Consider the following 26809-nt stretch of genomic DNA (forward strand, 5'->3'; position numbering starts at 1 on the left):
TTAAGATGGCACTACACCACACAGTGTCATCACATGAACACTATTATGCTTTGACACACAGCAATATTTGTATGTTGATGCTACATGATACAGTTCCACATTTGCATGTCTTGTGGTCTGTAGTCCACGTCTGGTTGTAACACAAGACAAATACATATGGATGATTTCATAATGGATGACCCATCCGAAACTAATCATCACCGAATAAACAAACTTCCTATGGTACTTAAAACTGTTTCTTTAACAGTTATTGTAAGCAACATTATAGTCACTGAGAAAACAAGAGAACTCCTTGCAGAGAAAGTAAATGAAACCTTCATGGAAATTTATAAATGGTCAATAAGCAATAAAGTGACATTCAACATAACGTAAATGTTAGAGGTAAACTGAATGAGGTAGCACTGATTTAAACAGAGTGGTCTTGTATTCGGGAGGGTGGAAGCTCCACGCTTCATCCAGTCATCTTGATTTAGGTTCTCTTTAGTTTCCCCAAATTATTTTGGGCAAATGCCAGGATGGTTCCTATCATAAGGCCATGACCAACTACCTATCCCATCCTCGCCATTCTTGACCTGTAAGTCTAAATGAGAATTAGCTAAAATTGTAATACCAAGACATGTCCAATAACTTTGTAAAAGAGATCTATGGGTAAATAAAACAACAGCAACTAATACCATGAAAAATCTGACAGGAAGCAAAGCAAGTTTTAAATGTAACCTAAAATCATTTATTCTGGACAACTCCTTCCATGCCATGGACAAATTTCTATTCAAAAACTGGTAGTCTGGAGGTGGGAGGGGGGTGGGGGCAGCAGGAGCAGAACTCACCTTGTTTTAAGAGTAGTTGTGCGAGTAGATCTTAAACATTGTTCATTAATTTCATGTACCATACATTTATTCTATAAATTGGCTCATTCCACATTATTTCGATAAAATAATCACTGAAATGATCTACAGAACACATAAGTATCCAACTACACCAAATTGTGAGGAAAATAGATGTCTGTGAAAATCAAATTTATAGGCAAATCAACAGTCTCAAAGGTCTGACTTGTTTTTTAACCAAGTCTCAACGTACTATATTTCCTATGAAAATAATAATCTAGTAACTTTATTCACGTAATTTTTAATTAATATTTAGGTTTATAATCAACGTCACGCCACAAAATTTTCATATACAGGCTAGCAACAGTAGTGTCTTCTTAACAGTTGTAAAGTTTATAATGAATCAGAAATTAGAATCAGAACATAAAAAAACAGATAGTAAATGTACCACACATACAATTACAATCTGCTCCACTCCATGGCCCTTGTCATCAGCATTTTCTTTCATTAAGCACTGCCACCCTACCTCTGATTACGTAACACGACTACTGTGTATGTGATGTTGACACTAAATTACGTAGGTGATCCTACACAGCAACTAAGTATTGTGCGCCACTTTTGCCTTACACATAAGGCAGCACCACGTAACTGCGGGTATGGAGGTGCCATTTATTGGTAGAGAGACTGACGCGTGTGCACCATTTGATGTGGCATAGTGCTAGTGTGGTTTCATGCCGAAGGGAATGTGGTCACACAAGTTATCTTCCGTTACCAAACATGCAGGCGAGCAAGCAGGAATAATGAGGAGTGAGTCGATTTTTGACGGCGGAGGGGTGCGAGTCACTGGAAGATAATGCTCACCCTGGACAGGCTCATCGTGTCGTCACACCGGAAATGGTTGCAGAAATGAATGCTTAAGTCTTCAACAACCACAGAATTACCGTGTATAAGCTCCATCGGTTACTGGGTATTAGTGTGGGCACCACCCACACCATATTGCATCAACACTTGAACTTTTGAAAAATCTGTGTGCAGTGGGTTCCCCACCAACTAACCCCCAAACAGCACAGTACTCGAATGGTGCTGTCTTCAAGTCATCTGCAACATTATAATGAGGAGGAATATGGCTTTCTGTCACGTATTGTCGCAGGTAACAAAACATGATGTCACCATTTTAAACTGGAAAGCAAGCGTCAGAGCAAACAGTAGAAACATGCAGCTTCACCACCTCCAAAGAAATCAAAGGCCGTGCACACCAATTCTGGTAAGGTCATAATGCCTTCCTTTTTTGACCACAAGGGTCCACTGCTTGTCAATTTCCTGGAACGGGGAACCACCATCAATGCCCAGCATTACCAAGCCACTTTACAAAACCTTAGATGAGCCACCAAGTCGAAATGCCCAGGCATGTTGTCCAATGGCGTTATCGTCCTGCATAATACACGCCCACACATGGCACAACGAAGTGTGTGACTGGGTCTAGGCCTGGATCCGACAGCAGCCTACTATCTACTTCAAGGATGGAATCAACTGGCTAGTGTCACAATGGGATAAATGTGCCAACAGTCTGGCGACTATTTTTGAGTATGTGTACTGTGTATAACTACATTTTTGAGTTAATAAAATCGTTACCATTACTTTAAACTAGTGCCTGGGTTTCATTTGAATGCCTCTTATGTTTTTGTGAATAGCAGAAACAAAGGAAATTTATCTGGATCAAGGGTGAGAACACCCTGTCCATATTCTTCGGGAACCTAAACACCTTCTCCCCCATTCACTCCACCTTGTCCTATTCAACCAAACAAGCCACCTTTCTCAATGTTTAACTCCACCTCAAAGACGTCTACATTAGTACCTCTGACACACACACACACACACACACACACACACACACACACACAGCGGTATTCCTCCGCTCACCGAACCTACAAATGATGTCCTCATCCATCCCTACACTATCCTTGCTCCCAACCCATTGCCTCATGGCTCATACTCCTGTCCCGCAAAGACAGGGCTACCTGTGACACCAGTTCTGAGAGCTACAAGTTAAGCTTCAACCACTGTGCTGCCTTCTACATGGGCACGACAACCAACAAGCTGCCTGTCTGCATGAATGGCCACCGACAAACTGTGGCCAAACAACAACTGGACCACCCTGTTGCTGAACATACCACCCAACACGACGTTCTTCATTTAAATGACTGCTTCACAGCCAGTGCCACCTGGCTCCTTCCCATCAACACCAGCTCTTCATAACTGCGCAAGTGGGAACTCTCCTTTCAATATATCCTAGTTCCCATAACCCTTCTGGCCTCAACCTTTCTTAGTCACTGTCCTTACCCGTGTAGTGCCTTCCTGTTCTCATTTCAGCATTACACAGCCCTCTATTCCACCAACACAACCAAACTGTTTACTTCTCTCCTTTTCCGCTACACCCCCCCACCCCTCTCTCTTCACCTCCCTCCATCTAGCCTCGCGACTGCACCTAGCTGTCCTATCCTCTCTCCACCTCATCGTAGCATGCCCCTGCAGCAGCAATTTACCGTCCCCTACCCTTACCCTGCTATTCTCTCCTCCTCTCTGCCCCAGCCTCTTCTTCACGCCACCCAATTCTCTCTGCCATCACGGGCTGCTGTTCATAGTTTGGCTTCAGCTGCCAGAGACTGTGGCCGTGTGTGTGTGTGTGTGTGTGTGTGTGTGTGTGTGTGTGTGTGTGTGTGTGTGTGTGTGTGTGTGTGTGCGCGCGCTGTCATTTTTGACAACGGTCTTGTTAGCCGAAAGCTTATTGTGTGACAGTCTTTTTATTTCGCCTATCTGTGACTCAGCATCTCCGCTATATGGTGAGTAGCAACTATCCTTTTCATAATATTGTTACATTCCATCCTGCATCTTTCAATGTTTAAATAAACGCTATGATACACCCAATTATGATACTAAAGTATTGTTAATTTTTCAGGCAGACGAAAAAATTAAAAATAACTGATAACAGTCCTTATACTAATTGACAGATATGGTTCAACAAACTGCCACATACTTTAAAAACTTGTGAAGCAAAGCTGTTCCACAGGGAGTTAAAGCTTTCCTATAGTTTGCATTCACTATGTGAATTTTGTAAGTTACATGTCTTCTACTGTAACTTGTAACATATTTGGAATAGCTAGAAGAATAAATGGTGCAGTATCATACGTGTTAATTATATTAATTTACTACACAACCAATGTATGACATTTGCAAAAGTCATCAGCTTGATGTCTACATGTAATAAATGTAAATAAATAAACTATTGCTGTAATGGCCTAATGATATAAAATTGTTATTACTACTACTATTCTAGTGGCTATGAAACACAAGTTCTATTAAGCACCCTGTTTTTCAAGATTTTGAATAGTATATTACATTTTTTCCCAAATATTTTAAAAGGTGTATACTGCAGCTCAGTAGATTAACATCTAAATGTGCAAGGTTAAGAATGAAATCCAAATAACAAAGTTCCAGGAAAAATGTAGGAGAGCACAAAACTTTTCACTGGAAGTATTCAACTTCTGTGTTATAAACTGGACACCTACAAAGCGCAACCTAGGAATGTTCTAGCAGTGCTACTCACAAAACTGTCAGCATTGTGGTGTTCAAAACAATCTTGAAATTGATGACTGCTTAACGTAAGCTTCTGAGAAACATTTTTGTCATCATTTGAAATCAACAACTCCAAGAAAATGAATAATGAGCCAAGCAGTGTGATACGAGAACAATACGAAAAAGGGCTACCGAATATGCAAAACATAAGTTTCTTTGGACTGCAAGCATGATAGGTCGCTATTTATAGGAGAAAAACATACTGCAAACACTGATTTGATAAAGCCTACTAATTTTAAAACTCAGAATGTTAACACTGATCTGATTACATGTATTCATTTTGAAATTCACAGTACCACAAAGTAATGCAAATTTTCTGTCAAGATTATTTTACACATGAAGTAATAAGAAGTTTAGTAGCAATCAGAAGGAAAATAAATGTAAGTAAACAACCACATTTAAATGCTCTGAAAGGTATATTGAGACAGAAAACAACTCACTTAGAATGAGATGGGGAAGTGGCAATGTCCAAATTGAAAGCACCACACCAGCACTTGAACTAAGCAGTTTACCATAGACAGCCTAACAGTATTGTTGCAAACAGCTTTTATCACACTACTATTAAATGTAGCAATTGAGCAAGCAATAAAGAAAACAAAATAAAAGTTCGGAGTAGGTATAAAAATCCATGGAGAAGAAATAAAAACTTTGAGGTTCACCGATGACATTGTAATTCTGTCAGAGACAGCAAAGGACTTGGAAGAGCAGTTGAACGGTATGGACAGTGTCTTGAAAGGAGGGTATAAGATGAACATCAACAAAAGCAAAACAAGGATAATGGAATGTAGTCGAATTAAGTCAGGTGATGCTGAGGGAATTAGATTAGGAATTGAAACACTTAAAGTAGTGAAGGAGTTTTGCTATTTGGGGAGCAAAATAACTGATGATGGTCGAAGTAGAGAGGATATAAAATGTAGCCTGGCAATGGCAAGGAAAGCGTTTCTGAAGAAGAGAAATTTGTTAACATTGAGTGTAGATTTAAGCGTCAGGAAGTCATTTCTGAAAGTATTTGTATGGAATGTAGCCATGTATGGAAGTGAAACGTGGACGATAAATAGTTTAGACAAGAAGAGAACAGAAGCTTTCGCAATGTGGTGCTACAGAAGAATGCTGAAGATTAGATGGGTAGATCACATAACCAATGAGGAGGTACTGAATAGAATTGGGGAGATTAGAAATTTGTGGCACAATTTGACTAGAAGAAGGGATCGGTTGGTAGGACATGTTCTGAGACATCGAGGGATCACCAATTTAGTATTGGAGGGCAGCGTGGAGGGTAAAAATCGTAGAGGGAGACCAAGAGATGAATACACTAAGCAGATTCAGAAGGCTGTAGGCTGCAATGGTACTGGGAGATGAAGAAGCTTGCACAGTATAGAGTAGCATGGAGAGCCGCATCAAACCAGTCTCAGGACTGAAGACCACAACAACAACAACAACAACAACAACAACAACAACTATTAAATGTATGTAAAGCACCTCAACTGCTATAAACTTTTATATTGTGATAAAAGGCCAGTCATTTATCACACACAGAGCTTCACAGGTTTTAATTCATTGACATAAATGTACATGCAAAATATACCATCTGTCAGTATCTTTACCATTTTTCCCCAGCACACATGACAAATTTAGCTTTTTCTGGTCTAGTATAATTAACATAGCATTAAAACGGTACTAAATATTCGTGAGTTCAATCTTAACAAAAGTAAGAGTGTAAGTAAGGCATGTGGAAGTGGAAGCAAGAAGAAAAACAAAGTTGTAACAAACAATTTAATAAATATACATTGTCAAAATGCAGTCAATAAAAGACATAAATATAACAATCTTTGTCACAAGGAAAAAATATGGCTACATTGGGGAATTTCTCAACTCTTGAAATCACTTTTTGACAGGGGACATTTCCTCTCTCTCATTATAACATACCATCAAATCTAATGGCTCAATATCTGCCAAGTTACTATGAGGTTGTTGTCACAGACAATTTACTCACAGGAAATCTTCCATCAATATAACAGAAAGACATTGCAACATAAAACTACATTATCATGATATTATACACAAGCATCGGTACGGTATTCATTTACAGGTTATTTTTTAAGTACATGTTTAGAAAATGACCACTATAAGATCACAATACTGAATGTGAAGGAGTAATCACTCTCCATTCTCTGCTTCAAAGCATACAATGAACTTGACTAGCTGAACTGAGACTTGTTACAATCCCGGCGAAGGCTGTAATACTCAAAACTGAATGACAAACATTATGATGGGTATGATGGATTGTAATGACTACGTAAGTCTGGATTTGGCTACGAGTTCACACAAGACTTGTCTGTTGAAGAAACAAGACAGTATGGCTCCAACAGCAGTGATATGCTGAAGATAGTTTAATTGGTCTGCATGGAATTAATAAAGAGTATTATAAATAACAATAATATTGAAATAATTGCCCCCTCAATGAATATGTAATGGTATAGGACAAAACAATCACGTCATAAAAATGATGGATATGTTGCAGTTTTTATATTACACTTCATCAGATTCAGATCTGTTGATACGGCATATGCACAACAAGCTCAAAAAGTTCATGCTGAGGAAAGATAAAAAACAAAAAAGGGACAAATGTGAATGCAGATATGTTATCATGTCTTAGTCCATACATAAGACTCTCCCTAGTCTGTATTAAATGTATGTCTGGTATTAGTACAGATCACAAATTTATCTCTTTCTAATGATGCACAATACTGTTTCCAAAAACTGTTCTTTAGTACATCTCATGCTTTTCTAGTGAAGGCAGGCTCCCAATTATTCATATGTTGAACAAGTTTTCCTTACAAGACAATAACACAATCTTAACAAGACCACATATCTTTCATACATTTTCCTGTAGCAGGAACACTTTTACACAGGGATCTCAGCATTTTTCATTCTGTCTTCTATATATTCAGTTAAACTTTTTGGATGAACTTTCAATCTGGCCAGTTCATTGTACTTAAGGCTAACAACTTTAAGACCAAGTCGCTTAAGATGCCTCTTTCGCATCACTTGTGGCCCTGTTAGGTGAACACCATCTGAACAATAATGTTCTGGCACATGGATTAGAAGAGCAACAAATAAGTTCCTATTCTGTCGCAAATTAAACTGCAGCATAGAAGCAGGCATATTACTGGGATGTAACAATATATCTATCACATACAGATCTAGGACAGGAAGCTGGTTTAATAGAACCAATGTGCTCACCCTGCTTGGATGACCTGTAATGTCTACAATTGTATCATATATTGTGTTGATCATGCGTTTTATGCGCCCATCTTGCCAGAGACTTTTCGCAGATCCATCTTTGGGTAGTAATGGTCCAGAATACTGCAAGCATTCTAAAGTCATGGCAATATCAAAAATAACTAGATTCTGTCTCAAAATTTGCAAGGACATTCCTGAGCGGGTAGTATGCAACCTATCAAGAAAATAGGGATTAAAGATTTTTTTAACAAAATTAATTGGGTATTTCTCTAAATACACACAACTCAACATTATATCAACAATATCCTCAGGCCTAAATTGCACAAACTTACTGTGCACAGAATTCTCAAGGACTTGCCAAAACTTCCAGCCATTGGGAGGATCATAATCTAATATGCCAAATGGTGTAAACAGTGCTTTTATTAAAACAGGAGAAAGTTCTGATCCAAACTTTATGAAATACTCTCCACAACCGTGCAAAATAAAATTATTTCGAAACCTAAATTTAACGCAATAATCCATTACGGCCCCCATTACCGCTGCGTTCTTTATCTTTAAACTCTTGGCTTTAATGTATCTTTCAAGACCTTTCTCCAAATTTTCATCTATATAGTTAACGGCACAAAATCCTGTAATGATCTGTAAAATTTCATCTTCTGTCACAACATGTATGTTTGTATTTGTCCATCTGGACAAGATGGTTAAACTGCGTATTGGTTGAAGGTTGGTTTCGGCAAACACTGATAATATTTCTGCAACTGATGCGCCTGACAAACGCCACCAAACTGCTGCTAGCCGCTTTTCTAATATTTTAACGACAAAATTCCTACTGCTATCTAGATGTGCTAATATGCGATATACTTCAACTATGTTGTTCTCCGTTATATCTTTCTCCTTTTCTAACAAACCAGTCCATAACTTGTCGGTTTCACACAATGCATCTTTTTTGCTTTTTAACGATGCAAAAACATTAATAATTTCACAGATTTGCAAAACATCGAAGTTTCCATCAGAAGCACACACTAAAGCTGCATTGAAGAGCTTGTCCCGATACTCTGTAGTATTCTTCAAAAATTTTACACGATTCAATAACTTTAAGCTTGCTAACAAAACGTCCGCCTGTGGGCTTGACACAATAGACTGAAAAATCTTCTCAAAAGCTTTGTCTCTAGTAAACACTTCCGGGGCCTCGTTGTATAAGCTGACATTACGAAACTGCTGATTGTTCTCTAATTCAACAATCCTCCTGAATGCCTGAAGTGCAACAAATGAAGTTTTTTCATCCAAAGGTATGGTTTCAAAAAGAACGTAGACCCCATTTTTTGTGGAACATCGGCTGAATGCATCTATAACTTCTTTCGCATCTTCCTCATAATGATTATCTTCGATCCTCGATGCTGTACTTTCAGAAGAAACATCTTCAGATGGCAGAACCTCAGCGTCTTTCACTTTCCGCACTATCGTCGGAAGTTCTTGAATATCCAAACCATCTTGAACTATAATCGTTGTCTGACCTAACTCACTATTCTTTTTACTGCTATATCTCAATACGGAAGCTCTCAAACATCTAGCACACGAAAAATTATTTTTGACAAAACTTTTGCTAGACAATTGAAGAGCTAATGTAATGGCGCGAGCCATTGCAGTACGCTCATTTCGCGTTCTTTTCTCTGTAAATCAATTGTTTTCAAATTACGCTCCAAAACTTCATCAAACCAATAAATAAACACAAACATACACATAACACAACTACGCACCACACAAAGATCTTATTTCACAACAACAAATACGTTTCATATTATCTTTGCGTATAGTTTCTTGAACAGTGAGCTCTCGGAAGCATAGAGGTTTATGCTCGGAACACGCGCCAGCCAGTTTACTAGAGGTGGGCCAAACGGTTATTCTGGAGTAGCCGTTATCACAGTTCCAGTTATTCTTTGATAACCGTTATTGTTAACGGTTACTAATAACTGCCTAGTTATTTTTCGCTATCGAATACCGAACACTCCGAGGAGCTACAGTTAAATAACGACATAGTTGGAATCCATCAGTTTAGTTATCAGTATAACTGCGAGTAGTGTGAAATGGCAGGAATGTCGTATGAATCGTGTCATAACCTTAGGTTATTAACTCCGGGTACATTTTAGTTGATGTTAGAACGATTATTAGTGTTTCATATTATATGTTTGTAGGCTATCGGTCGCTGTTAGAAATATTATCTTCGCAGCTGCAACAAAGTACGCGGAACATCGCCACAGCACTGTTTAAGTAAAATTTTAACAACGTGCGTTTTTAAGTATGAAGTAATATGTAAACTGAGTACTGTAGGTTAAATTCGAAGCTTACTTTCTTGTGCTGCTCACATAATAGAATAAAGTGTACAGCCTTGTAATACAACAAAAAATCTACGTAATGTGACAGATTCGTTTACTCCTGTGCTGTAAAAGATAGTCCTGTTGGGGAAAGTGTGAGTACGCTAATCCAAGTTTTATGTGAGATTTGGAAACGGCTCAATTTCTCCAGCTACAGCATGTTTATAACATATGAAGACATGCAGATCGAAAAGGTTGACAGTGTTACATTTCTGGGACTACAACTCGATAATAAATTCAGTTGGGAAGGGCATACCACATTTTTTTTACTCTTATTATTTCATAAGGGAGCATATTCTGTGGTAACTGATCAAACATAGCAAGAGTTTTTCGCATGTAAAAGTGTGTAATAGAAGTCGTTTGTGGTATAAATTCAAAAACATCATGTAGGAACCTGTTCAAGGAACTTTGTATTCTAACCACTGCTTCGTAGTATATTTATTCCTTAATGAAATTTGTTACAAGTATTTCCAACCAATAGCTCAATACATAATATCAGTACTAGAAATAGGAACTGCAATCTACATAAAGACCTAAAATCACTTACCCTGGTCCAAAAGGGGTCCAATATTCAGGAACATGCATTTTCAATAAACTGCCAGCAAGTCAGCAACCATTAAAAACTTGATTTCAGATAAAGCACAGTTTACAGTGTGTTTGAAAGACTTTATGATACAGAAGTGTCTGATTCCACCCATCATCAATATGCCGGAAATGGCTATTTTAAGTGTGTCTATGACGTCACTACATACACATGGCAACAAACACGAAGATACATATAGATAATACAATAACATCTCCCACCAAAAATATAATCAAACCAATGGGACAACTGCGGGAAGTTGGGGGTTTTAGGGTGAGGACAAGCTAGTAAAAAAAACACACCATGATCCCAAAACACAAAATGAAGAACAAAAAGAAAAAAAAAATTACAGCTTTCTGCTACACCAACAAAAATCTGCAGGACTCAGACACTTCCCTTGAACACTATAGGTCAACCATAGGTGACCATACCAAAACACCAATACCCACAACTAAAAGCACGAAAATTGGAATCCGACATTTCCCTTGACCTACATAGGTAAAAATCAGATGATGATACCAAAACATCAACACGTACAACTATGAAAATGGGAATCGGTCATTTCTGGTGACCTATATAGGTCCACCGCAGCTACTGATGCCAAAAATCCAACACCTACAACTGCGAAAAATAAAATCACAATCCCAAAAGTCCACAAATCAATCATCCCTACATAAATCAAATCACATTCAATACTCCATAAATACACAAAACATCACAGGTAGAAAAAAAAATTAATTACACCCAGCAAATTCCAGCACTGCAAACTAGATCGGCCAGCTCCCCCCCCCCCCCCCCCCCCCACACACACACACACACACACACAAAAACCAACTCATAAACACCGTGCCGTAATGACATTCACACACCACAACACCTTTTTACGTCGAAGCAGACGAGTGGAATCGGACGCTTCCATTGACCCCTCCTTCTGTTCTGTAGATGAATATCGTAACAGAGACTGATAGACCAGCTTAGGTAAAAACTCTGCTATATTTCAGTTTTGACAGCACTTGGTTGCAACAGTCAAGATCGGGTATTCTGTGTATGATGAATTTATTAAAAGTGCGTAACTGTTTTATTCTGACAGTGTATCAATTCTGTAAATATTAGCTGTTACTGTAATATATTCACATATTTTGACAATCTCCTGACAAATGATGAGGATAATAATTATTATGTTCAACTGTATCATGTTATACTTCCTGACATGTTATTTGTCATTCGCGATGGCCAGCGGATATTTCCGAAGAAGTACGTGAATATTTGTTCGCTCCAGTTACTATCGTCTCTGAAATATCACCGGGGCCTAAGACTGGAGTCACTGTGTCAGGAACACAGACACACAGTTATTCCGTTACCAACTTCCAGGTTACCTGTAATGGTAGCCCGATAACAGCCAGAGAGCGAGAACTGTGAGCCAATAACGCTAACTGCCAGAGGAAAATACGGATCTCTGACTATTATTTCCATAGTCGCTCGAATTCCTTATGGTACCTCTCTTTATACTACCCGTCCAAGCTAAATTGACATATGAGGCGGTGGCTTAAGGGAACGACCGTACTTGTTAATGCCTGTACTGCATCTCTTATCAGCCACAGCTCGTATATTAGCTTTATTTAATTGTTTGTGCTAAAAGTAACGAAGACGCACCATATAGTACACAGTTCTTATCAACAGATGGCGCGCAGTCTCACAGTTATTCTCATGGCCTATAGAACGCCTTCCAAATGGTCTACCCTCTCCGTAGTTCCTGGCCAGATCTCCGATGAGTTGACGGGAAAGCGTAGTACGATCTTCGGTCAACAGATGGCGCGAGGCACTGTTGACATTAGACAGTTATTGAAATAATTGCCTGTATCAGAGGAACGGTTATCGCAGTAACCGTTACTTCTCAGTACCCGGTTATTTCTATCAGTTACGTTATTTTTTGCCACCTCTAGAGTTCACTGGATAGCGCCCAGTACATCATCAAGCGACGATTCTACAACGCATTTAAAATTAGATTTACACAGAAGATGACCTAGAACAAGCTTAACTCGGAAATCTGCGTTGTATAAACGTTAAATGCCAGACTACATCGCTGTGAAGTAGGATCAACTTCGGCGAAAATTCGGCTATCAAAGTCTGGTTCAAATGTAATCGTCAATGTAGTGACACCCATTAATTTTTGAGATATCAAACACGTGCCGAAACTGCTACGGCAACTGCACCCACATTAATGAATAAAACATAAGCAAGTATACCTAAGTAATTTAGCAACTTGTTATTTATCAGGCATTGCTTACATCACTGTTTCGGTAGCTCAGGGCTTGCATTCTGGTGTCTGGTGTCAAATAATTCAGGTTCAAATCCACGTTAATTCTAGGATCTTTTGTCTATTTGATACTACTTTGTCTACTGGTGGAGGAGGATATTAGTGTTTAACATCCCTTCGACAACGAGGTCATTACTTTCTCTACGTAACGACCATAAAGATAATTATAACAACGCTATGTTTTGAAACCAAACCACTCTTCGGTTTTCCGAGCGTTCTGACCCACTGTGGTGGGCGCAAGAAACTTCATGTCTGCATTCGAAGAGCGATAATCGTCCTGATATCCGATTTTGGCGGTATTGCCAAACAAGTTTCTTGTTAACTTAGATCAACACTCAATCTTCTTTAGTGGATTCAACTCTAGTCTTGTACAACAGGGCGCAGTACTGAACAGAGCTCAAGTTTCTGAACTAACGTCAAAACTGTTCCCCCAACAGGGATGTTTATACAAGCGGCCCAGATTTTAGTTATAGCTTGTGGCTCATAGAGCTAGTCACAAAAGTTTACTGACCTAGAGCCTACGAAAGCTAGACTACTCCCTGCTTCCAACTCTGATTGAAAATTTGGACTTAGTTGATGTGTCCTTAACTAACATTTAATTATAACAAATGGTACCTACAGTGATATGTTTCTGATAAAGTTCAATGCGCCGTTGTCCTGAAAAAGCATACTATCATAACTCGAAAGCTCTAATACGGAAACCACGAAATACGATGAACCTTCTCAACATTAACGAGCATGGCATGTGACGTCACCGATTTCCGACTTCAGATGTACGCGAATCGAAAGCGATTATGGCTTCCGCTTTTTAATCGCTCGTCATTCTGTGGTTGTATTAAAAGCGAGATAGTATGTGTGCGAAATATTGCTGAAAGTTTGCTTAGTGTATAATTGCATACACAAAAGCAGCAAAACTACGAAGATATCTCGTTTCATGTGCGTACTGTTAAAAATATTTTCTGTGGACGGTTTTGTTCATTTGTGTTATACACGAGCACAGAAAGAACTATACCCTGCTCCTGTGTTTCGATTTCCAAAAACATGGCGGACGGTTGTTCAATTTGCTTCACTCCGATCGCGGTGTTGCCTCTCTATGGTATTCTATCTCTTTAGAAAGAACACTTGACAGAAAAAAGATTCAAGAGCTAAAAGGTAGTTCATCATTCACACTCGATTAAAGGCCCGGCCAGACAGAATCTGGCCTGCCGCTGAGACGGACGGCGCAGCGGCAGGCCGGGCCAGTCAGCGGCCAGGGACGCCACACAGGCAACGGCCGGCCGGCCGCAGCGACTCTTGATGCGTCAGCTGTTACACTGTGGAAAGGACCGAACCCCATTATTAAGCTTAAAGTGCAGAAATGAGTAAGCTCGCACTAGCGATACGAAATGGCACCAAGAGGAGGAGATGTTGGGTGCACAACATTAATAGCAAGAGAAAAAGCTTAGGAGAATACCATCGGCTGTGTATTGATCTAGAGTCTGACGAAGATACGTTCTTCAAATGTTTTTGTATGTCGCGAGAATGTTTCCGGTCTAAGGCGCTGCAGTCATGGACTATGCGACTGGTCCCGGCGAAGGTTCGAGTCTTCCCTCTGTTTTGTGTTTGTCTTTAGGATAATTTAGGTTAAGTAGTGTGTACGCTTAGGGACTGATGACATTTGCAGTTAAGTCCCATAAGATTTCACACACCTTTGAAAATTTTTGAGAATGTTTCGAGGAACTGCATCGCCTGATAAAAAGGTAGCACCGAGGAGTGCACAACGAACCGGAGAAAGCCAATTGATACAAGGCAGAGACTAGTCATTTGTTCGAGGTAAGTTTTACCATTTGTAGCCTCTTTGTGCTTCAAATAGAAGTCGTATAATTTATTCCATTTCAGTTTTGCAGTATTATATGAAAGGTTTGACGGAAGAAAGTGCTATCCCACAACGTAGTTACGAGTGGAGTGATAAATTTATCTGCAGTGTTTACGAATGCAGCAAACGATAGTAACATCTAGCATCCGTATGTCGCGCTAGAGAGAACTTTCTACTTAATAGATTATTTTGTTTCATTGTATTCATAACATTGTCATTGAATTTAAACAAACATATCTTTGGTCGTTAACTTATCTATTCGTTCTATCGGCATAATTTATCTTAATCTTTTCCAGATACCCTGACTACAGGCGACAGTCACCAGACCATAACTAGGACGTTCAACAGTCTCAGAAATTGTGGAACAAGTGTGCCGGGCAATATGGACTGTTCTACAACCCAAGTATTTACCTACTCCTACAACAGAGATGTGGAAGAAATCTGAAGAAGGATTTCTAGAACTTTGGGGGTTTCCGAACTGCCTTGGAAGCATAGACGGAAAAGATGGTTAAAATGCCCGAAGGATAGTGGATCCCAGTTCGTCTGTTACAAACAATTCTTTTCGCTGCTTCTCCTGGCGATCATTGATCCGCACTACGAGTTTGCAATAGTTGATATTGGAAATTATGGACGTCACAGAAACAACACTATTTCTGAGAATTCAGCTTTCTATCATGAGTATATCGAGGGCAAAAGTATTCTACCTCCAAATCAGGATCGCGTGTATCCATGATGCATGCACTACGAGCTGAAAGACAAAAACCGCCTCACGCCGCTGCTTCCAGTGTGCCCGCAGAGCAGTTGAGTGCACCAACAGAGGCAAGCAGCCGCTCCGGCTTGCGGCGAATCTGTGATCTGTGACAACCCGACGGCGGCCGGTGCGGCAGGCCGCATGCCGGTGCGTCAGAGCCGCACTCTGTGTGACCGCCGCCGTACAATAACGAGCGATTCATCAGTGCGGCCTGCCGGCTGCGGTTCAAAGCCATACGCCGGACGGCCAGGCCGCATTCTGTCTGGCCAGGCCTTAAGCGATCGTTTTACTGCCACATCGGCATGTACCGTTTGCAGTTTGCTACGAAAACAAAGCACAATAATAAAAAATAAAGATTAAGAAGAAACACAAGCTCAAGATCCACTACTATGCAGGAGAACGCGCGGTGAAAACTTGTGATATTGGGAGACGAAGACACCGTCACACCTACAGTGGGAATAAAGGTGGATTCACGAATCGTCACCGTCACGCCAAAAGCTTCTTCTCTGTAGTTCAAATGGCGGCATTCATACAGGCCGTCAGCGGAATGCCATCACACGTCACGTTACGTCAAGGTTTCTCGAGAAGAATGCTTCGATGGGCCATTGACGGACTCACGTGATATTATCCTGTTGCTGCCAGCAAGTAGCACCCCATATTTGTTTTGTTTAGTTCAGCAAAACGGTCCATAAGCAAACCCTCAGTTTCTGCCATGGTGATATTGGACCCCTAAATCTTTAATTTCTCTTCATAATTTTTATTTTTATCGAGCCTAACAGGTAAGGAACTGTAGTTTAGACATTCTGAAATATTTTTAGAATGATGACTCCTCCTCTTCCAGCTTCTTGTAAAGAGTGTGGAACTCTCTTTCAGTCTCGATTTTTTTAACTTTTTTTTTCTTTTCTAAAACAGACGCTTTTTGATTGCTGTTCCTGTTCCTCATCATCAAGTGCAAGCAGCAATCGCTGCAAATTGCTTTAAACAAATTTCAGCATATTGTGCCAATCTAACATGAACTACGAAATAGCGAGTCTGGTGGCTATTTTATGAGCCAGCTGTAAAGTCACGACGTTTTTTCGACATTGATATGCCATGTCAGGAATTCCTCTGGCCGTCGACACTCAAAAATAGTGATGGTAACGTTCTGAAAATTGTAAATCCTCCTTAAAGGCCAATGCACGCTGGCCGTCACGGCTCGTCACGTCGTGAAGTTGTATTCACACTCAGTGTTCGTCATGTGACGGCACGACACGTCAAGTCACGTGATCTCAACTCGCACAACTGTCCTCAATTACTTCTTCCGCGGGAATTGCGATCTTGACAAGATGGTTATCAAAATTGCTTTCACGCGCCAAGTGCACATACACAATGCGGCATCTTACATACGTGTACTCTGAAGTCAACATTTGTACGAAAATGATATTTATTGGATTCGAATGGTTTGCAGCTTGTAGGGATGGCTTGTATATCGGAGAAGCAACAGAGAAGTACAGAACGGCACAAAAAAGCGTATGGATTCGAAAAATGTCGTTATGTGCTACACAAAGGGAATTTCGCACACTATATAAGGAGCTCAAGGAAAAGGGATCTGTATTTAATAATTTAAGGAAGACGAAGCATCAGTTTTTTGGTTGATTTACGTCATGTTCCACACAGAAATACTAAATGGAACACAGTGTTGCAAACTGCTATCGCATCCCATGAAAAAATGGTTTGTTTAACGTTACGTTTAGTTGCTAGTCCAGTGCAAATTTCTGTGCAGTAGACATGTCTCTGTCCAATACCTTTCCCTTCAAGATTTACAAGTTACACTTACATCCGGTCTTTGGCTTTTAATAGTTAGAATGCCTCATTTGTACTGGGGTTAGCTAATGAAACAGCCTAAATATTGATCACTGATGCTTGTAAATTGTTTGACACACAATCCAGAGGGCTACTTAACAATACACAAGCACAAAAAAATGGCTCTGAGCACTATGGGACTCAACTGCTGAGATCATTAGTCCCCTAGAACTTAGAACTAGTTAAACCTAACTAACCTAAGGACATCACAAACATCCATGCCCGAGGCAGGATTCGAACCTGCGACCGTAGCGCACAAGCACATACTTACAAAAACAAGTTGCAGTGTCTGAAGGTTTCAGTCAATTTCTTTATGAGACACTACAAATGCCTCACAACATACAAATAAATTCCACCTGCTAATCAATCTGATTCTACCCACAATACTTTTTTCACCTAAGTTGTAGCCAAATTGCAATCCATTTCATTGTAAAATATTAAATGCGGTACAGGTATGTATAATAATCCACTCTATAAATGTAGTAGAGAGCAAGTAATTTAACAAGCTCATCTCATGTAACACCATTCAGACTGCTGCCTCACTTCTTCAATTAATCTTTCGTCATTTATTACAAATTTTAACAAAAAATATCGAACTGAAACAATTTATAACAAATAATGAACAACAAACAACTGATAACAATCACAAGAACTGCAACAAAACAAAACAAAGCTCATTTCTTCCTGATTTGCAGCTGTGCATCGGGAAGAAATTAGCTTGGTGGGGTGGGGGGGCACATGATTAACAACAGATGGATGACATCAGCCATCAAAACTTCTTTCCTGAGAAATCTTGATGGTACCATGGCATACCATGATGGGATTGGTTGGGCAGTGTGGACGCTGCCATTTGAAATGCATTGCAGATTGTGTCAACAGGACGCGACACGATGTGACGGCCAGTGTGAATTGGCCTTAAGATCTTCCCAAGTGAAGTGTGATGTATACTTTTGGAGTATGCAAACAGTGAATTATAACTGTTCATTGACTGAGTTTTTGTTCTTACAAGGGAACCTCCCCATCGCACCCCCCTCAGATTTAATTATAAGTTGGCACAGTGGATAGGCCTTGAAAAACTGAACACACATCAATCGAGAAAACAGGAAGTAGTTCTGTGGAACCGTGAAAAAAATTAGTAAAATATTCTAACTAAGTAGTCCATATGTAAGATAGGCAACATCAAGGAGAGTGCGAACTCAGCAGCGCCGTCGTCCCGTGGTTAGCGTGAGTAGCTGCAGATCGAGAGGTCCTTGGTTCAAGTCTCCCCTCGACTGGAAAATTTTACTTTCTTTATTTTCGCAAAGTTTTGATCTGTTCGTTCATTCATTGACGTTTTCTGTTCACTGCAATAAGTTTAGTGTCTGTGTTTTGCGACCGCACCGCAAAACCGTGCGATTAGTAGACGAAAGGACGTGCCTCTCCACTGGGAACCGAAAACATTTGATCGCAAGGTCATAGGTCAACCGATTCCTCCACGGGAAAACACGTCTGATATATTCTATACGACACTGGTGACGGCATGTGCGTCACATGACAGGAATATGTTGTCGACCCACCTAACTTGTACACTTAGTGAATGGGTAAAAAGATTCTTCTACCTTGCCCAATTTAGATTTTCTTGTAGATGTGATAATCACTCCCAAAATAGTGATGAAAATATAAGAGTTTGTCACGTAAACTGAAAATAAAAAATTAAAATTTTCACTCGAAGGAAGACTTGAACCTAGAACCTCTCGTTCCTTAGCTGCTCTCGCTAACCACGGGACGACGGCTCACCTAGACTCCCTCTGTCCTTGATGTTGCCTATCTTCGCATGGACTACTAAGTTTGTATATTTTACTAATTTTTTTCATAGTTCCACACAACTACTTCCTGTTTTCTCGATTGATCTGTGTTCAGTTTTTCAAGGTCTATCCAATGTGCCAAGTTATAACTAAATCTGAGGGGGGTGCAATGGGGAGGTTCCCTTGTTAGTTGCTTTCTGTTTCAATAAAATAGAGATATCTAATATGTGGGTATTGTAATTTGCTTACATAAAGCCCGAGACGAAAACAGTTCATGAACAGAAAGGTATGGTCGCATTTTGCATTATTTTTTCATAGTCGTGAAAGATGTGGTAAAATTGTTGTTCACAACTGGCAAAGAGATTCAGCCGTTATAAAGGGAGATTGAAGTACTGGAAGTTTATACAAGAATGAGTGATGACAGCCCAGGCACAACTAACTTTCCAGCTCTGGACATATCTTCCAGGCCACAAACACACCCCTGTGTTGTGTGCCCTAATTTCACCTAACAGAACATCACGGAGGGCCAGGAGCAGTTTACACTGGCAGTCAGTAATTTAGACCTACCATGCACTAAAGACTGCATCAATCACTTGTTGCACCAAGCCACCAAAACAAAAGTTCAAGTAGGTGTCGTATCACGAGTAAAGACATGACAAGAACCCATTGGAATTCTGATGACACTTATGGGCTATGGTGGAAGTTAGTGTGATCTTCACACAGTTGCTACTCCACATCTGGCAACAATAACTGCCTTCACTGGTGTATTTAACACTGATGCAAAAGGGGCAGCCCTTGGATAAATTGTCACAGGTAGCTGATCGCCCACACAGCACATCAAACTCAGCAGTGGCTGTAGCATCAGTGGATACTGATGCTGCATGTAGCAGTTAGGCATTGGTCCCATCAGAAGAACATATACATTGTTGCGTGGTGGTGTCATTTTGTCAGACTCCAAGTAGGACCAGATCTCATCAAGATTTACAAATCATGCTGGAAAAAGATGGCCAACCAATCGCAGGTATTGGAGCTTTGAATGGGTTCAGGCAAGTGGCCATGGGCACCAAGTTCTACTCATCTACCACCTTAGGACTGCATCCAAGCTCAAGATACAAATTTGGCCATATGTTGGTCTCATGGAAGGTTTCGGCTGCATGCTACAAAATGAACAATGCCATGTGATTACCAAAATGGCTAGAACAGTCTGCAATAGGTGCTATGGACCACAGAAACTCCAAGTTGTGCCAATGGTATATGAAAATTGCCTAGCAGTAGTTCCTGGACCACAGTGTAGTAATAACATACCCATAGAGAACGCAGAACCACCTGCCTTCATATCAAGTGGCAGTTCAACAGAAATGTGTGAGAACATCGCACTGGCTGCACAATGCAGACAGATGATCTGGATTAGTATTTCTGATGGAGACTGGTTCCAAAGCCAGTCCTCAGCTGACCACTACACACCAGACATTACAGCATTGAGCCACTGTAGCTGTTAGCTGTGCATCATTCTAGTGGTCATAAGGAGTTGGTAATCAATGTCGGTTTCACTACTTGTATGAAGTGGGTTTTGGTAGTGGCTGACATTTCCCCACCTATCTTAGAAGCAGATTTCCTTATACATTTTGTGCTGTCAGTGAATCTGTCACAGGCCCAGCTCATAAATGAAGCCAGAAGCAGCAAAGTCAGTTTGCACAGTATGATCCCAGGAATGTCAGCCGCATGGCCTGTCCTTGGAACTGCACCAGATAAAATCCTGGAAATTAAAACAGTTTTTGGAGAGATTTTGTATCCCAGTATCATATGGTGGTCAGACAGTCCCTGGGCATCCCCACTACATTTGGTCTGGAAGAGAGATAGTATTTGGCATCCTTGTGGTAAAAATGCCTGGGCAATTCCAGACAAATATTCTATTCTACGTATTCAAAAATTCACAAATGCATTGTGCTGGCACAACAGTTTTTACTCTGGATTGCTGAAAGGCCTATAACCAGATGCCTGTAGCACTTATGGATGTTCACAAGACAGCAGTGATCACAAATTTTGGCAATTTCAAGTTGGGATGAATAACGTTCAGATTAAAAATGTGGCTCAGACATTGCAAACAGTTCATTGAAAAAGTGCTGCAGGCACTGCCATTTTGTTTTGCATATCTCAATAACTTTTTGGTATTCTCTGCTGATGCACAATCATTTCAGGCATGTGGCTGAAGTGTGGATTGGTTACAAGATTACAGTGTGGTACTGAACGACGACAAGTGCACAGAGGAGGGGGGGGGGGGGGGGGACAAGTGAAGTGACCTTTCTTGGTCATAGAGCTTCACATGATGGAACCTTTCTGTTGGCAAAAAAAGTGGCTTTGTTGCAAGAGCTGCCATGTCCGAAAAATTAACAAAAACTATGATGGCTGGTAGGCCACCATTTACCAGCCAAAGTGGCTTTTGAAGCACATCTAACGGATGTACTTGCCTGCCACAACACTAAAATGAAGCATTTACTGAAGTGGACTTTGGCGATGGACAAGGCCTCCCATGTTTCGCAGAACAGTCTTGCGCAAGCAATGTCACTTGCCCACCTTGTACAAGTCACACAGTTAGCTACAGCGGTCAGTGCCAGTCAGACCACAATTGGAACTGCCCCCCCCCCTGCCCCCACCCCACCCCACAAAGAAGCTACTGCCACAGCAAACAACGGACAACCTGTAGTGCCTATGATAGCCCCCTAAATGGGTTAGGTGTGCACTGCACACCAGAGACTGCTACTAAGGTAGATCAGGCAACTCTCCATCCAGTTCAGATAACAATATTAATAGGAGACACAGAAGTATCAGTTCAAGATTCAACAACCTCCTACAAGTGAGAGTATTAAAATCCTCGTATTAATTTCTACAGCACTCACAACAAAGTGCCAGAGTTTAAAGTGCTCCTGTAAAGTGGTAAGTTCACATATACTAGTAGGTACAGAAAGCGGATTGGAACATGAAGACTCAGAATTACGGCATAAATTTATAACTGGATCTTTTTGTTGACTAATAGAGACAGCCCAGAAAACTCTAGAGAATAACTCAGTGCACTTGTACAAAAGTTCCCCAAACATACTGTAATCATCTGAGTATACTTTAATCATTCAACAATTAGTTAAGATACAGTTTTATGAGTGATGGGTGTGGCAAGACATACTGTGAAACATTACTGAATGCTTTTTCTGAAAACTGCCTACAACAGATAGTTTGGTACCCTACTCACGATGGAAATATATTAGATCTAATGGGAACAAATAGACCTGATCTCTTTGAGGATGTCCCCATTAAAACTGGTATCAGTGACACTGAGGCAGTTGTAACAAAGTACACATAATGACTAAAACAAGGAGAAATATTTATCTGTTTGGTAAACCAGATAAAGAAGCAGTAGTCTCATAGATCAGTGAGGAATCTGAAATGTGTAGCTAAAGGCAGCAGCATATACAGGATCTGTGGCTCATGTTTAAAATAATAATTATTGATCATCCACAGGATAGATATGTACGCAGCAGAGCATTATGTGATGGGAGGTGCCCTCCATGGTAAACAGTCACTGCAAAGAAACTCACAATGAAACAGATTCTATCACATAATGTGCATAAAACAAAGCAAAATGCTATAGAGTGAGATGTTGAATGAAACTCATTTGGCTGTCAAGAGGGCTATGCATGAAGCTTTCAGCGACTGCTGTAGCAGAATATTGTCAAAAGATCTTTCACAAAACCCAAAGAAATTCTGGTCATATCTAAAGGCTGTTAGTGGCAACAGAGTTTGTATGTAATCACTCATGGATGAAACAGCAAATGAACCTGAGGGTAGCAAAGTAAAATCAGAAATGGTTAACTCCATTTTCAAATGTTCCTTTCCAAAGGAAAATCCAGGAGTATTGCCCCAACGTAATTCTCGTACCACTGAAAAAATGAGTGAAATAGATACCAGTGTTTGTGGAACTGAAAAACAGCTGAAATCACAAAAGTTAAACAAAGTTAAAGGGTGTGATGGTATCCTTACTCGGTTCTATACCAAATTTGTGGCTGAGTTAACCTCTCTTTCAATTTAATCTACTGTAGGTCCCCCAAAGAAAAAACCTGCCCAGCAGTTGGGAAGAGAGCACTGATTACACGTAATAAGATATCTCAAACAGAATGATCTGCTCCATTCCAAAAACATTGTTCACGTGAAAAAAAAGCTCATACTTTTTTCATATGACATACGGAAAGCTGTGGATCAAGGCACTCAGGTAGATGCAATAGTTATAGATTTCAAACAAGCATTTGACTCAGTGCCACATATATGCTTATTATCAAAAGTATGATTGTAAAGGGTATCAAGCAATGTTTGTGACTAGATTAAGGATATTTTGGTAGGAAGGATTCAGCAAGTTATCTAGGATGGACAGTCATTGGCAGATGTAGAAGTATCTTTTTGTGTGCCCCAAGGAATTGTGTACAGACCCTTGCTGTACCTGTTGTATATTAATGACCTTGTGAACAATATTAATAGTAATCTCTCAGATGATGCAGTTAACTATAATGAAGTACTGTCTGAAAGAAGCAGCACAGTCAGTCTAATTTGTTAAGGTTTCAAAGTTGTGCAAAGACCGGTAACTTCCTTTAAACATTGAGAAATGTAAAATTGTGCTGTTCTCAATATGGAAAAATGTATTATCCTTGGATTAAAAACTTAATGAGTCACAGCTGGGATCAGTCAACTCATACAAATGTCTGGGTGTAACCCTATGCAAGGATATGAAATGGAACAATCACATAGCTTCAGTCATAGTCAAGAAGGTGGCAGACTTTAGTTTATTGATAGAACACTAGGAAAATGCAATCAGTCTACAAAAGAGATTGTTTAAAAATCACAAGTGCAGTCCATCCTAGATTAGTGCTCAAGTGTATGGGACCCATAACAAATAGAACTAACGAAGTATGCTGAACAGATACTAAGAACGGCTACATGAATGGTCACAGGCTTGTTTGACCTATGGGAGAGTATCAAGAAGCCGAGGAAAGAACAGAGGCTGATGCTTGAAGATAAAAGTAAACTATCCCGTGAATGCTTACACAGAGTGTTTCTAAAATAAACTGTGAATGATGAATGTAGAAATATGCTGTTACCCCCCTTTTTACCACTCCTGTAGGGATCTTGAGGACAAGATTAGATTAATTGAGTGCATAAAGAGGCATTTTTAGATTAATTACAGCACACAAGAGGCATTTAAATGATCATTCTTTCCATGCTCAATATGTGAATGGAACGGCAAAAAGCTCTAAAAACTTGTACAGTGACACATACGTTCTCCAATGTGTCACAAAAGCAAAGCAAGGAATAACATAAAGACACAGATGAGCTAAACTGTGGAAGCATGAAATCCATTACTGTACCATGAGAGAGAGAGATGAGAATAGGTTAAAGGTACATGAACTAACTGCCCAACTAACAAATTGGATGTGCACAAACGCTTTGGCCAACTAACCAATCAAGTTTTCTTGTCATGATGTCAATCAGGTAAGATCACCCGCCAGCCAACCATTCCACCTGACGCCCACCATCACTTCAGCCAACAAATTGTGCTATGTGTGTAGTGCTGTCATGCCTTCACGTTTAATGACAGAGTTTCTGGAGAAATTTAAGGATGTAGATGTTTGTAGGACACATTGTGTGAGGAGTGTCGAAATACTGATGCAAGAAATGAAGAACTTTATATATATATATATATAAAAATAGAGGGAAACATTCCACGTAGGAAAAATATATCTAAAAACAAAGATGATGTGACTTACCAAATGAAAGTGCTGGCAGGTCGACAGACACACAAACAAACACAAACATACACACAAAATTCAAGCTTTCGCAACAAACTGTTGCCTCATCAGGAAAGAGGGAAAGGAGAGGGAAAGACGAAAGGATGTGGGTTTTAAGGGAGAGGGTAAGGAGTCATTCCAATCCCGGGAGCGGAAAGACTTACCTTAGGGGGGAAAAAAGGACGGGTATAAACTCGCACACACACACACACACACATATCCATCCACACATATACAGACACAAGCAGACATATTTAAAGACCTAAATATGTCTGCTTGTGTCTGTATATGTGTGGATGGATATGTGTGTGTGTGCGAGTGTCTACCCGTCCTTTTTTCCCCCTAAGGTAAGTCTTTCCGCTCCCGGGATTGGAATGACTCCTTACCCTCTCCCTTAAAACCCACATCCTTTCGTCTTTCCCTCTCCTTCCCTCTTTCCTGATGAGGCAACAGTTTGTTGTGAAAGCTTGAACTTTGTGTGTATGTTTGTGTTTGTTTGTGTGTCTGTCGACCTGCCAGCACTTTCATTTGGTAAGTCACATCATCTTTGTTTTTAGATATATATTTCCTACGTGGAATGTTTCCCTCTATTATAACCATATATATATATATGAGTAAAATTCTCTCAGTCTTCTGTAATTCAGTTTTTAGGTTTTATTTCCAGTACTTGTCAGTAATTAAATCTAAATACTGAAATAGAAACTGATTAGATCTCAGATTTCATTTCCAATACATATCAGAAGTAAAATCTAAATATACGACGGACATTTATTTATAAAATATACTAGCTTCATTGTTATAAGCATTGAAAAAGTTCAGCCTATGTCCAACCCTTCTGAGATGAAGAGCAAAGTTTGGGGATTTTTTATTTTTTTTATTTTTACAGTTCTAACAGTTGCTAAATGCTTCATGTTCTATTTATCTATTTTATTTATTGGATGATGTGCACCACCACCATTAGTAGTCTTCTTCTAATCTGATATGAATTTCTTGAACTAGCAGAGGCATCTTTTATGCTACATACATAAATAAATTAAAAAAGTTTACATGAACATATTTTGTTTTAGTTACTATGCTTTACCATGATGTGTTTCCTCAGACAACTATAAGTCACATTGCAGGTTTCAGGACTCATTTTTGATAACAAGAATTGGGATACAACAGTGCTGAATATGAGGTTCTCTTACCTTCTGCCAGTGGCTAGAAACTATAATGTAGCTAATAGCCTTTCCTCACAGCTTACAGACTCTCTCATGGTTGTACTCTTTTTCATTACAAATGGTTTTATGGCGTTCAGCAGCTCCTAAATGCATGCTTCATCCATTCTTAGATGATTGCGAAAATCATTAGCTCCCAGCGCCTTAAGTAACAGAGAGTGGGTGAATTTCTTTCTTTTCATTAGCCACTTTTTTTCCCACACCCTTCTCTTAGCATATTTTTGGCCGTGTTACCTCTAAAACAACCAAGGCAAAGCCCAGTTTTTCTTTCTGTGTAAAACCGAATGCGATCTCACACAATGTAGTCTCAATGAACTTGAGATAAACAAATCACAACAACAGGGTGCAGTGCTGTAATCACTGAATGCAGTCATCCAGGATATGGGTACACTGCCACAAAATTGGTCGGCTGGTTGGTTGGTGAATAAACTGGTGGGTGTGTAGGGGCCTTAAACTCATATTTTAGTAGATGGTGTCACTACCCCTTTATTAATGTCAACCTGAAAACATTCTTCCTGATAAACGCGGATGTTCCATTGCGTTCTGTTGACAACCTGTGT

The 26809-nt window shown here is 39.9% G+C and overlaps 2 protein-coding genes across 2 annotated transcripts in view; both read right to left on the minus strand.

Annotated features, from left to right (window-relative positions):
* The window catches only part of LOC126483721 (xaa-Pro dipeptidase), a 914390-nt gene that overhangs the window by 47075 nt on the left and 840506 nt on the right, over positions 1–26809 (minus strand). The window lies entirely within an intron of this gene.
* On the minus strand, positions 6217–9487 carry LOC126483720 (FAST kinase domain-containing protein 3, mitochondrial-like). The gene has a single exon (XM_050106823.1). It carries the CDS (start codon positions 9339–9341, stop codon positions 7362–7364), a length of 1980 nt encoding a protein of 659 aa, XP_049962780.1. The 5' UTR covers positions 9342–9487; the 3' UTR covers positions 6217–7361.

Source organism: Schistocerca serialis, chromosome 6 (genome assembly GCF_023864345.2).
Source record: "Schistocerca serialis cubense isolate TAMUIC-IGC-003099 chromosome 6, iqSchSeri2.2, whole genome shotgun sequence".
Lineage (NCBI taxonomy): Eukaryota > Metazoa > Arthropoda > Insecta > Orthoptera > Acrididae > Schistocerca > Schistocerca serialis.